General features: G+C 32.2%; 1 protein-coding gene across 1 annotated transcript in view; it reads right to left on the minus strand.

Annotated features, from left to right (window-relative positions):
• Positions 1-3,180: 3,180 nt before the first annotated feature.
• Positions 3,181-14,025, minus strand: part of LOC111986977 (uncharacterized) — a 13,231-nt gene continuing 2,386 nt past the window's right edge. Inside the window, exons 2-4 of the mRNA XM_065767084.1 lie at positions 5,362-5,560; positions 5,130-5,226; positions 3,181-3,786 (exon numbers count right to left, since the gene is read on the minus strand). Of these exons, the coding sequence (XP_065623156.1) occupies positions 3,181-3,786; positions 5,130-5,226; positions 5,362-5,560 (902 nt within the window). The remainder of the gene's footprint in view (positions 3,787-5,129; positions 5,227-5,361; positions 5,561-14,025) is intronic.

The following is a 14,025-nucleotide window of genomic DNA, read 5'->3' on the forward strand; positions in this document are numbered from 1 at the left end:
AAAAAAAAAAAAAAAAAAAAAGGTGTGTTAGTTTTGGTGCACTCTGACAAATAGAAACACTCCTTATGTCTCCATTCTCCTTTGCTTTTCTCAATAATCCATGGAAGCCCTCTGCGCATAATAGGAATAAATATGGAGATAATGGATCCCCATGGAAGCCCTCCGTGCATAGTAGGAATATATATGTGTGTATTAGGAATAAAAATAAAACATGTACCATATTTCAAGAGTGGAATTTTTTTCTAATAAAAAAAATTTGTAAAAAAAATTATTTTATTTTCAAAATGTTTTAGTTTTATGCTTTGCTTATGTAATTTTTATTCCTAAAATATTTTAGAGCTCAAGTCAATCCTTTTGTTTCTTTTCCATTATTTTGCTTGCTTACAAAATTTGATCCTGCAATCTCTCTCCAAATCTAAGAGAGAGAAAGGGTGATTTTTGTAGGAGATCAAAATTTTCTCTATTTGTTTGCGTTCTCAACCAATCATTAATTGTTTTATGTTTATGTTTTGTTGCAAATCAAAGATTATTGTGCTTATGATTATCATTGTGTTCATGTTTTTCCTTTTTAAGAGGCTTTTTTTCTGCATATTATTTTTGTTGGTATTGATTGGAGAATTGTATTTTGGACCAAGTTTTAGGATAGACGTTTGCAAATTTGACAAATATGTTTGGGATATATGGTCATTTTATGTGCTGTTAAACTAAAAAAATTGTGGTATCCAAGTATAATACATGGAAATTGTTTGGCCACATTTCACCCAACCGTTTATGGTCAAAACTCAAAACTAACTAAAAAGAGGTTATTGCCACTCCATTAGTCATACAAACAAGTAGGAAGGGAACGAAAAGATTAATTAGGTATGTCTTATATTTTTTTGTCATAAAAAAGTTATGTCTTATATATATTTTATGAGGATTATAAGAAAAAAAAACTATTTAAATTTCCTGGATTAAAATAGAATATGAACCAAAATTTAGAGACTACATGTATATTTTTGCATAAAAAAAAGAGGTCATATGGGGCAGGGAGTCAATACCGTACCGGAGGTGTACCGGTTTGGCCAGCGGTACGATATATTTCAAATACCGGTCAATACCGGTATACCGTTTCGGGTTTACCGCTATTTTTTATATTTATAAATATATATATATATATATATATGTGTGTGTGTGTGTGTGTGTGTGTGTGTGTATTTATATATATTATAATAAATATAAAATTTTACCATATAACATTTCCTCAATTCAGAACTAATTATTTAAGGTTTTAAACTTTAGTATCAATTAAAAGAAAAAAAAAAACAAAATATAAACAATAGAAAGCTTAAAAGTTATCATTGTATACTAAGAAAACAAATAATACTAATAAGTTAATGCAAATAAGTTACTATTCTGCTCTAACAAAAATTCAAAAATTACAAAAAAAAAAAAAAAAAAAAAAACTTTTTTCTATACAGGCCGGTACAGGGCGTACCGGCCGATATTGCCCGAAATTGGCCAGTACAGCTGATATTTTTTCCGATACGAAACAAGGGGGGTTTATATGTACCAGTTTACTTGCCGGTACAATACGGAATCAACTCCCTTGATTGGGCCTCCATGACCATTAGTCACAAGCAATCCATATAAAGAAATGGGAATGGAGGGACTAACTTGGTATATATTTTAAATGGGAATCTGGACTAAATATTAGGGACTGAACATATATTTTTGCCTTTAAAATTTTACTTTCTTGGATTATTATATTAAGGACAAATTGCTGAATGTCACCATAACTTAGAATTCAGACATGAATTAATATAGTATCGGATAGTTCGTCCATTATATTAGGCCAAAATGGGTAACTAGCAATAATTTTCCAACTATATAGTTAGTAGTCAATGTTTGCAAACTATATTTTTTACTAGCATCTCGAGTCTAAGAGACTCGATTTTAGCCAATAAATCGAGTCTCAATGACTCGATTTTCATGGTCTAATCACCTCTGATGTGGCATCTTTTTTCACGTTGCGACCACTTGGAAATCGAGTCTCAATGACTTGATTTTCATGGTCTAATCACCTCTGATGTGGCATCTTTTTCCACGTTGCGACCACTTGGAAATCGAGTCTCTAAGACTTGATTTTTAAACCAAAAAAATTTTAAAAAATTTTAAGTTTCAAGTCGCCCATGTACAAGCTGAAATACCCAGAAAAAAATTCAATCAGATTAGAAGATTAGAGATAGGGAGAAAGAATCTAAAGCTCACCTCATCGGAAATACAATTAGATGCTCATAAAAAATAATAAAAAAAAATTTAAAAAAAAAAAAAACCCTGAAATAGAAATGTGTGTTCATCAAAGAAAATATGTGTTCATCAGAGGGGCCTGGGTCGCACGTGGTGACCTAGGTCGTGCGCGCCGACATGGGTCGCGCACAGACCTGGGTCACCCGTCGCCTGGGTCGGCTGCGACCTTGGTCGCGCTGCATCAGATTTCTTCTTCTCTCTCTCTCTCTCTCTCTCTCTCTCTCTCTTGTTTTCTTTCTTTTCGCATTTTTGCTGTGTCTATCTTTTAGGTCTTCTAAGTATATTTTGTAATTAGTTTTGGTTATAAATCGAGCCTTAGAGACTCGATTTTCAAGTGGTCACCACGTGGAAAAAGATACCACATCAGATGTGATCAGACCATGAAAATCGAGGCTCTGAGACTCGATTTATATGCCAAAATCGAGTCTCTTAGACCCGAGATGCTAGTAAAAAATATAATTTGCAAAAATTGACTGCTAACTATATAGTTGGAAAATTATTGCTAGTTACCCATTTTGGCCATTATATTATCTATTAGTTTCTTATTAGCCATGGATGGATAACGAATTACTGATACTTTTGTATCTTAATTGATCTTCTTTTGCTTCAAAGGTAAAGATCTATATTCAACTCAAGGATCATGATTCAAGAGACTTACTGGATTAGGAAATATACCATTCTTGGTCAAAATAAATAAATAAATTAGAAAATGAATATAGATAATATAAAGAGAGAAAATACATAATGGAGTTATGATTTATTTGATTTAAGATAAAAAGGTCTAAAAAGGAAAATACACACAATATGCATCACAAGAGGAAAGTTCATCAGTTATCCTTCAAAGCAAAGTAAAAATAATCATTTTTGGCATCACCCTATACCAGAAATAACTTACACCTCATACTTTTCTTCCCTATCTACGATCCTTGATCCATAAGTTAACATGATCATGTTAATGAGAAGGCGCAATTGCATCCATGCAAATAGTGTGACTGGAACACTAGCAAGGCCAATGACAGGAATGATCACTGATTTTCCTTTTAGAATAATAAAAAGGGAAGCACAAAAGGTTATCATCATGGTTGCTATGGAGATGATAAGGGTGGAAATGCCTATCATCATCTTTTTGGGTAAAGAATAAAGGAAATCTTCCGCTTTATAACTTGATGATGTGAAGCCAAGAAACATCAACAATGAAATTGAGGCAGAAAGTAGAGACAGCGCATCAGATATTATAAAGAGCATAAACACCTTCACATTTAAGAACATTGGCAAGCCTGATTCTTGTTGGTTGCCACCTAGTACAGTAATTGCTGCTACAAACATAATGGTAACAATTAGAGCAGCTACCACTGTACAAGAATTTGCTATTTCCTTCATCCATTTTTCTCTTTCTTTCATCAACTCTTTATGGCTCTCAATAAACAATTGTCTAGGTGTTTGATCATTTTTGTTTGTACGTTCTAATGTGGAAGGATGGACAACATTCTCCACCTCCTATGTTTAATAAAACAATCCTCATAAAAGACTATATTTTAAGATATAAATACAATCATCATAATTATTATTAACTCCTTATACATCATAGTTGTAGTTATAGATACACTACAACAAAAAACGTTTATTGCAATGAAAAAAACCATTGCAATAGTATTAGAGTCGTTGCAATAGTTGATACAAGATGTTGCAATAAAATTTGAGGTAATAGGTTTATACAACAAAAAATTTTATTGTAATAAACTCCAAATATTTTAATAATAACTTTGATGCAATGATATATATACTATTGCAATAAACAATTTACTATTTCGAATATCTTGTAATTATAGGCTATTACTTCATGAAACTTATTGTAATATATTGCAAATAATTGAACAAAATAAGTCGGATTAAATTACTGTAATGATATCTTTATTGTAAAAGATAATTAATTCATTTTGTCATTGCGATTGACTATAAAATAATTGATATCAAATTATTACAACGAAATATTCATTGCAATTACGTGTTTGTCATTGCAATAGATTGTAAAAGAATTAATATCAAATTATTGCAATGGTAACTTCATTGCAATAAGCTATTAGTTCGAAATTTTCGTTGCAATAGATTGTAAAAACAATTTGTATCAATTTATTGCAATGATTCTTTCATTTTAAGTTATTACAACAATTTTTCCTAATATATTATAACTTCTATTGCACCTGAAAATTATAAGTTATTGCAACTTATTATTGTTGATGCAATAGTTTAATACTTTTAAGTTACTATTGCAATAATTTTAACTTGTAGATGCGATATTTTATCTAAAACTACTATATACATATTTTGTTGTATTAACACTTGATGTAATAGATATTTTTTGATGTAGTGATAGTTTAATTATAAAACATACCACTTATTATATTCTGTACATCAAATTAAATTATTTTAATTTAACAATTTAATGACTTTTTTTTTTAATACGAATTAGAATTTGAAATCACCCAACCTTTTACTCTTCCATTTCGTATTTTTCATTTTATGATTTTTTTTTTCCTTTTTAAGTATCTCATTTCTGTTCATTTTCTATATCGTATTTGTAGGATATTGAAGTTGTACTTCTCACAGTAGATCTCTCTCACATTTTGACAAATACGTGGATCTTTAATTAGTCACATTCACTCACACTTTCCCACCTTTAAATGGCTCTTTAGTTAACCAATTTAGAATAGAGTTTTCCAAGAGTGTCACATATATATAAAGTGACAGATATTAATCATAAAACCAAGAAAGAACTGAAAACAACTCATCATTGAAATTATATAAATATATATATATATATATAAAGTGAGAGATATTACCTTGAACCATTGTATTTCTCTTTGCATAAGCAAAGCTGCGCCTGGAGCTTTATTAGGCCTAGCGGAAGGCTCTAACATCGCTGCAATATGTAATATGCTATTTGATTTAGAATCTACTTCAGCCAATATTGAGTACTTTGCAGGAGATTTGTGTAGAATGTGAAATACTTCATCCTGACGATAAAGAACGGCAAGCATAAATATGTTTCATCCCGAGGATTTTTCAACAGACCATGCAAGTTCAAGAAATGCTTTCAGTATTTCTTCAACAAACTCAACTCTCCCCTGCTTGACAGCTATGATGATGGCTTCAATAACCTTACCATTTTCTAGTTGTTGAAAATTCAAACCTGCTAACACTTGGCACATGCGAAGTAAAAGTTTGTTGGATAGGTGGTGAAGAAGCTTCAATTCATATATTTGATCGATTTCTAAGTCAATAATCAAAACAATGTTTAGTCAACTAAATGAGAGAGAGAGAAAAAAAATGAAGAAAAAAGAAGTTGACCACAATAATCAATGAGTAAGATAAGAAATTAATTGACTAAATGTATCATACCCCGGAATTTAAGGAGATGCCAAACAGATCTTCGAGCTGCAGTGTGAAAAAAGAAAAACCAAAATCAAATACACTTACTTAAAAAGAATAGAGAACAGTTAGTTAAGGTTGTTGTTAGTAGTTTACGCATTTGCTACCAAGATTAGTTATGCTGATGCAGATTTGTAATGTATTTATTCGTGTAGTTAGAAGTTTGTTAGATCCTAGAGGAAGCTATCGATGTGCTTAATAGTATACATAGAACTATAAAATCCATGCAGAGTAGATAATCAAATCTCCATTGCCTTGAAAGAACCAGAAATTGTTTCCATTTCTTCAACTATTCACTAGCCGACCTTAGACCTGGGCAGCTTAGGCGAATAGGTTGCCCCCAAATGCCAGGGTGAATAAGTACATTTTTATTTTAAAAAAAATGTGAGTTGTTCAATTTTTTTGGGTTAAAAATAAATTAACTCTGGTTAATTAATTCAATTATCTAAGTTGATTAATTATCCAAATTATATGCAATATTATGGAGGCACAAACAAATCACCAATCTAAACTAGAGTGCAGTGGAAAATAAATTAACACAATGATTTGTTGATGAATGGGAAACCTTTGCAAGCAAAAACCCCACCGGATGAATTTCAAGTTATCACTCTTAAAGAATTCATTAATTAAGAATAAGTGATTATAAGTATAAGAAATTTTACCACTATCTAGCCTATCCCAAAATACCAATTTACAGTTGAACCCTTACGCTAATCTCCAATTAGACTTGATCTTGTAGAAACTTCTCATTTGCACGAATCTCAATCCATAACTAACTAACAACTTGATTGTTGTTGTTTGATGCAAAGTTCTTTAATTCATGCTTAGAGATCTGAAAGAAGCTTGGAACATAACCCAAAGATGCACAAGATGTCACAGCAGCTTCACAAAAGCATGTATCTCAATAGTAGTCTCTGTGTCTATGATGACAACTAAAAAAAAAAAATTGCTTTTATATCCTTTGGAGACCTGGAACATAAAACCCTAGAAAAGCCTTGTCATCACGAGCCAAAAAAACAGATCTGCAAATTCAGAATTTGCATACATTGATAAATTGAGAGGTGTCGAGGTATGTATCACAATTCATTAAAGCTTGATAGATTGGAGGTGTCGAGCTAGGTATCGAGACAACTTGTTTCAGCTTTTCTTGTACTGTTTCTTGAGTAATCTTCATATCTTCAATAATATTACTTGTATACTTCTTCAAAGTATTTCATATTGTTCTTAAAACCATTTAGAACTACATAATTACAAGTAAAGTGCATTTTGTCATATGATATGCCAATTCAAAAAATATAACCCTAACATTTTTTGTGTTTTTTTTTTTTTTCCTTTTAAGAATGCCCAATTTTTTTTTTTTTTTTTGGATTAATGTTGAAAATAAAAAAAAAAAAAAAAAAAAGATTAATAGAAATCCAAGAAATCATCATTAAGTAAATGAAAAATGCTAAAATTGCTACAAATTCTACTAAAAAATACTTACAAAATGATGTGGCTAAAATAGACTGGTAGTTTGGTACCACTTAAACAGCATAATAAATGAATGGTTGAAACAATTTTTTATTATTATTGGTGACGCTTTAGTCTGTAATGCCTATATGACAAAATTTGTTATATCCCTAACATCGTTCAAGTGAATAAGTCATATAAAAAAGTAAGAATAATGTATTTAAATGAAAAAAAATTATAATGCGTAAGATTAACTAAATTAATGGTTAATAAATTTTATTGAAGTGATATTTAAATATACAAAGGCCTCAAATTGTATATTTAAATATCACTTAAATAAAATTTATTAACCATTAATTTAGTTAATGTTATGCATTATAACATTAATTAAATTAACTAAAGTTTTCGTCGAAGGTCTCAAATTGTATTTAGCTGGCCTTGCTAATTAGCTACAAATAACTTCAATCCCACAAGTTCTCAACCACAATTACAAACACCAAATTTATTTCTATCCCACATTTCAAATCTTATTTATATCAAGCTTGATAGATCTAACTATGTGCTTTGGAAGTACCAAATAATAACTTCCATTCTTTGATCATACTCCTTGCTTGATTTTATTGATGGTACACAGCTAAATCCTGAAAAGTATCTCCTAGATAAGAGTGGTACAACTTTAAAAGGCAAGAATCCACTCTATCAACAAAGGAATGCAAGAGATCAAGAACTTCAAACTCTAATGAATTCTCCTTCTTTGAGCCCACTAGAGAAGCCCGTTACAAGGACCATCTCACCCGCCTCATCTATCAAGAGGGCTTCCATGTTAAATCGGGCTACATATGAATTTAGGCTCTCATCTTCTCGTTGCTTAATCTGCATTAACATGTGTTGAGCATTTGTGTCTTTGTCCTCCAATGAAATAGGTGACGAAGTCATTGCTTAACTCCTTGATATGAAGCTTGATTTTAACCTTACTAAATCACAATCGAGCTAGTCCCTTACGAGTGGTAAGGAAGTCTCATCGCATTATCTCGTTTGGAATACCTTGGAGATGCATAAAGGTCTTGAAAGACTCAAGATGATCAATTGGGTTATTTGTACTATCATAAATTTCCATGGCATTAGAAACTTAGGCAGCAAAGGGCAAGATATGACCTACTAGGTGAAAGGAGAATCATTGTGATGGACTAGGTTGTTAAGTGTAGTCATTCACCCCTTCATTGCATTCATCATAAGATCCATCTTGTTCTTCATTGCCCTCATCTTTGCTTCCCATCATGCTGATGACTTGCATAATTTGTCATAATTTATCACTTCTCAACTTTAAACTTTAGTCTAATTTTATTTATTTTTGTTGATTTTAGACTTTATTATTGTTATTTAAATTTAGTGCAGATTTGAAGGAAATAAAGATTTAACCAAATGAAAGAGAACTGAAACAGAGCAAAGAGAAAAACGCTGAAACAGAGGGGCTGAAACAGAGGAAAAATGCTGAAACAGAAGGCTGAAGAAAGCAAGGTATTGGGCTGAAAAGAGGAACTGCTTTTGGGCTGAAAGGAGGATGTTTTTGGGCTGAATAAAAGAAAATATTGGGCTGAAAGGAGGACGTTTTTGGGCTGAAAAGAGCACCACGTCTAAAGCAGAAAAAGGGCAACACGTCTGAGGAAAAAGAGGGGCTGAACTGAAGAAATAAAAGGAGGCGCTGAAACTGAAAGTTTAGAGGGACTGAAAAACTGAAAAAATTTTTAGCATTTTCTCACCAAAAAAAAAAAATGATTAATAGAAATCCAACAAATCATCATTAAGTAAATGAAAAATGCTAAAACTGCTACAAATTCTACTACAAAATACTTATAAAATGATGTGGCTAAAATAGACTGGTAGTTTGGTACTACTTAAACAACATAATAATAAATGAATGATTGAAACAATTTTTTTATTATTATTGGTGACAATTTAGTTTGTAATGCCTATGTGACAAAATTTGTTATATCCCTAACATCGTTCAAGTGAATAAGTTATATAAAAAAGTAAGAATAATGCATTTAAATGAAAAAAAAAATTATAATGCATAAGATTAACTAAATTAATGGTTAATAAATTTTATTGAAGTGATATTTAAATATACAAAGGCCTCAAATTGTATATTTAAATATCACTTCAATAAAATTTATTAACCATTAATTTAGTTAATGTTATGCATTATAACATTAATTAAATTAACTAAAGTTTTCGTCTAAGGTCTCAAATTGTATTCAACCGGCCTTGCTAATTAGCTACAAATAACGTCAATTCCACAAGTTCTCAACCACAATTACAAACACCAAATTTATTTCTATCCCACATTTCAAATCTTATTTATATCAAGCTTGATAGCTCTAACTATGTGCTTTGGAAGTATCAAATAATAACTTCCATTATTTGATCATACTCCTTGCTTGATTTTATTGATGGTACACAGCTAAATCCTAAAAAGTATATCCTAGATAAGAGTGGTACAACTTTAAAAGGCAAGAATCCACTCTATCAACAAAGGAATGCAAGAGATCAAGAACTTCAAACTCTAATGAATTCTCCTTCTTTGACCCCACTAGAGAAGCCCATTACAAGGACCATCTCGGCTGCCTCATCTATCAAGAGGGCTTCCATGTTAAATCGGGCTACATACGACTTTAGGCTCTCATCTTCTCGTTGCTTAATCTGCATCAACACGTGTTGAGCATTTGTGTCTTTGTCCTCCAATGAAATAGGTGACGAAGTCATTGCTTAACTCCTTGATGGTTGATATGAAGCTTGATTTAACCTTACTTAATCACAATCAAGCTAGTCCCTTAGGAGTGGTAGGTAAGGCTCATCGCATTATCTCGTTTGGTATACCTTGGAGATGCATAAAGGTCTTGAAAGACTCAAGACGATCAATTGGGTCATTTGTACTGTCATAAATTTCCATGGCATTAGAAACTTAGGCAGCAAAGGGCGAGATATGACCTACAAGGTGAAAGGAGAATCATTGTGATGGACTATGTTGTTAAGTGTAGTCATTCATCCCTTCATTGCATTCATCATAAGATCCATATTGTTCTTCATTGCCCTCATCTTTGCCTCCCATCATGTATTACCAACTTCGGGCTCGTAAGGTTACTCATCTTCGCTTCTGGTTTGCCTACTAGGAGCATTGCTCTCGACCACATTTTCTCTTTCATGACGGTAACCTACTAAAGGGCGATGATTGTCATGTTCATGATGGTTGCTTGCTTCAGGTCATAGCTCCCGCAATAGGTTAACTTATTGCTCAAGGGTCTGGTTTGTTGTTGAAGGTTTTGGTTTTATTGGGCAAGTCATTCAACTAAGGTAGAGAGTGTTTGTAGTTGTCTTTTATGGCAATAGAAGGATTTCTGGATTCAAGGTTGATTGATGACATCAATCAAGTTTGGACTATACGATGTTTTGTCTTAGGAGCTAGATGACGACAAATCACTCGTTACTTCTCACAAATGGCGTTAATTGATGATGCAAGAAATCGTTAGTAAGTCAATTGTCTAAACTCGCAATCGTTAGAAAACCTGAAGAGTAAAGATACCTTCAGAGCGTACCGGTATGGTGCCAGCCAATGACCTTCCAAAGGTTAAGTCAAAAACTCACAGTAATCTTAATCAACTCAAAGAAGTTAAGAGTTTGAGAATTATATTTTCATGTACCTTGGAACTATGGTATCTTGGTGTTTATCTAAGAGTCTAGAGTAACCACTTTCATTGGATTGAAGGCATCAGTGCAGTGAAGATCATGAATTAATGGCACTGAAATTATTGGTTTCGTATTCCCATACTTGGTGGTTGTAAAAATAAAGGAGGGTCTTGTGTAATGGTTTTCACACTTAAGTAGAGTAGGATGATTAATTTCAAATGGGTGTCCTTACTCGTCCTTCTTTAGATATGATGAACGAGTGTTGAAGTTGAACTACTTAAACATACTTAGTCTTATTGCTCAATTGTTGGTTTCAATTGAAGTGGACTAGACCGGTGGATTAACAAGTTGGGAAGGGTTAACCTTGCCTAACAGGTTGACCTTGTAGTTTTAGTTGACTCTCACACGTGTCGGATGAGTGCATGTAGTTGAAGCTAACAAGAAAAATATTCCTCATCACTACGTCACTTTTTAAGGTAATGCCATGAATGTGTTTTTAGCCATTAACGATGATGCAGATATACCAATTACTAGGAGTTGAAAAATAGAGAGCAATGTTATGCTAACATGTTTTATGTTGTGGGCTAGCAAAGTTCATGTTTTATATATTTAATAAAATATGGATTATTTGGAGTGTATTTTAGTGAGCATTATTAGAACCAAGAGTGGAATGTGATCAGCATATACTATTAATATTGACTCCTTTTAGTGCATCTTATTGTTAATATTATAGATTTTATTACCATGTATATTTTTTAATTATAGATAACTTTTAATGGGATTGGCTTGCTATTCTCGCAATGGAAATGTCCCTATCCTCTACTTGTTATAGTATTGGTTTGGCCCATTAAAATCAATACACTCTGATACTCTTTCACCCATATATATATATATATAATTCTTTTTTGTTTGACTTGTAACTCAAATGTGTGTGGTTTTGGGCCTTTTGGCATAATAGAGAGAGAGAGAGAGAGAGATTCTTGAATATTTCGGCATAGGTAAATATAGAGATCGAAAGACTTGTATGAACCTGTGTAGTATTAAAATCATTGGTCTTAATGCTTTCTTGCTTTATTAAATTGCATACTCTTGTGTAAATTGATGAACGAGAATGTTTCCAATTGACTGTCGAAAGAGGCTTTTGGATGTTTATTGGAGATTGCTAACAAACAAAGAGAATTAAATTAAATTAACTAGATGAGTAAAGCATAGTGAGGGATTAGGTGAAATCAATTTCCTAGAAGTTTTCTTCCCATTAATTTGATCTTTGAACAACATATTTTTTTTCCTTTGCTTATTTTCTTTAATTTGATTTTATTTTAAATTCCAATTACAACAACCTTAGTGACTTCTCTAGATAAAATCGAGATTAGTATAATTTTGGTATTTGTCAAAAGTAAGTTACCAATCCCTGAGAACGATACTCTTCTCATCGCTTTACTATAAAACTACGATACTGTGCACATGCGTTACCAACTTTAGGTTTGTAAGGTTACTCATCTTCACTTCTTGTTTGCCTACTAGGAGCATTGCTCTCGACCACATCTTCTCCTTCATGACGGTAACCTACTAAATGGTGATGATTGTCATGTTCATGATGGTTGCTTGCTTCAGGTCGTAGCTCCTGCAATAGGTTAACTTATTGCTCAAGGGTCAAGTTTGTTGTTGAAGGGTTTGGTTTTATTGGGCAAGTCATTCAACTAAGGTAGAGAGTGTTTGTAGTTGTCTTTTATGGCAATAGGAGGGTTTCTGGATTCAAGGTTGATTGATGCCATCAATTAAGTTTGGACTATACAATGTTTTGTCTTAGGAGCTTGATGACGGCAAATCACTCATTGCTTCCCACAGATGGCGTCAATTGATGATGCAAGAAATCATTAGCAAGTCAATCGACTAAACTTGCAGTCGTTAGAAAACCTGAAGAGTAAAGATACCTTCAGAGCGTATCGGTATGGTGTTGACCAAAGACCTTCCAAAGGTTAAGTCAAAAACTCACAATGATCTTAATGAACTCAAAGAAGTTAAGAGTTTGAGAATTATATTTTCATGTACCTTGGAACTATGGTATCTTGGTGTTTATATAAGAGTCTATAGTAACCACTTTCACTGGATTGAAGGCATCAGTGTAGTGAAGATCATGAATTAATGGCACTGAAATTATTGGTTTAGTATTCCCATACTTGGTGGTTATAAACATAAAGGAGGGTCTTGTGCAATGGTTTTCACACTTAAGTAGAGTAGGATGATTAATTTCAAATAGGTGTCCTTACTCGTCCTTCTTTAGATTTGACGAACGAGTGTTGAAGTCGAACTACTTAAACATATTTGTGGTGGCACGGTGGTGGTGGTGGTGGTGAACGTAGTTGGTTGCTATGAACTTTTGGGGGAAGTTTTATTTTATTTTAATAATTTGTTTTATAGCATTTTAATAAGATGAATGTAAATATAAAATTTTTAATGTTGGGTATATTGTAAAATGAATAGTTAAAATAGATAAAGTGGTTTTTTGAGTTGCTAAATGGTAAAATTTTAAAAAGCTTTGATGTGAATGCTCTAACAAACCAACAAACCCAAATCACAAACCACCAAGCCAACATCCACGAACCACACTCAAGCCACCAAATTAGCAAACACCATACACCACCCACACCACAACACCAAATCGGCAACCACCATCCACTACTCACACCCAGTCCACCAGATCACACTAGAACAAAATATATTTTTAGTGACAAAATTTAGTGAGGAAATTTTTTTCATTGCTAAAAGCTATCATATAGTGAGGAAATTTAAATTTTGTCGCCAATTAAAAAATAAATAAATAACTTTTAGCAACTAATCAAAAGTTTAAGTCTCAATGGGAATCACCCAAAACGAAAAATCATGCCTAATGCCACTATAAAAGTAAAAAAGTTTTAAAAAAATAAAAGCCTAGTTAAACCCAAAAAAAAAAAAAAAAAAAAAAAAACAAAAATCATGCCCAGTGGCAGTACCTATACAAAAGAAAAAAGTAAAAAAAAAAAAAAAAAAATCCAGTTAAAACTTTTTTTTTACTTTAAACGATAGAAAAATCCAGTTAAAACTAAAACCGAAAAAAAAAAAAGAAAAAAGAAAAAAAAGACGTCCAGTAAAGAAAAAAGAAAAAAAGAAGTAAAAAGAAATCAAAAGAAGGAT

The sequence above is a fragment of the Quercus suber genome, unplaced genomic scaffold (genome assembly GCF_002906115.3).
Source record: "Quercus suber isolate HL8 unplaced genomic scaffold, Cork oak 2.0 scaffold_771, whole genome shotgun sequence".
NCBI classification, from domain to species: domain Eukaryota; kingdom Viridiplantae; phylum Streptophyta; class Magnoliopsida; order Fagales; family Fagaceae; genus Quercus; species Quercus suber.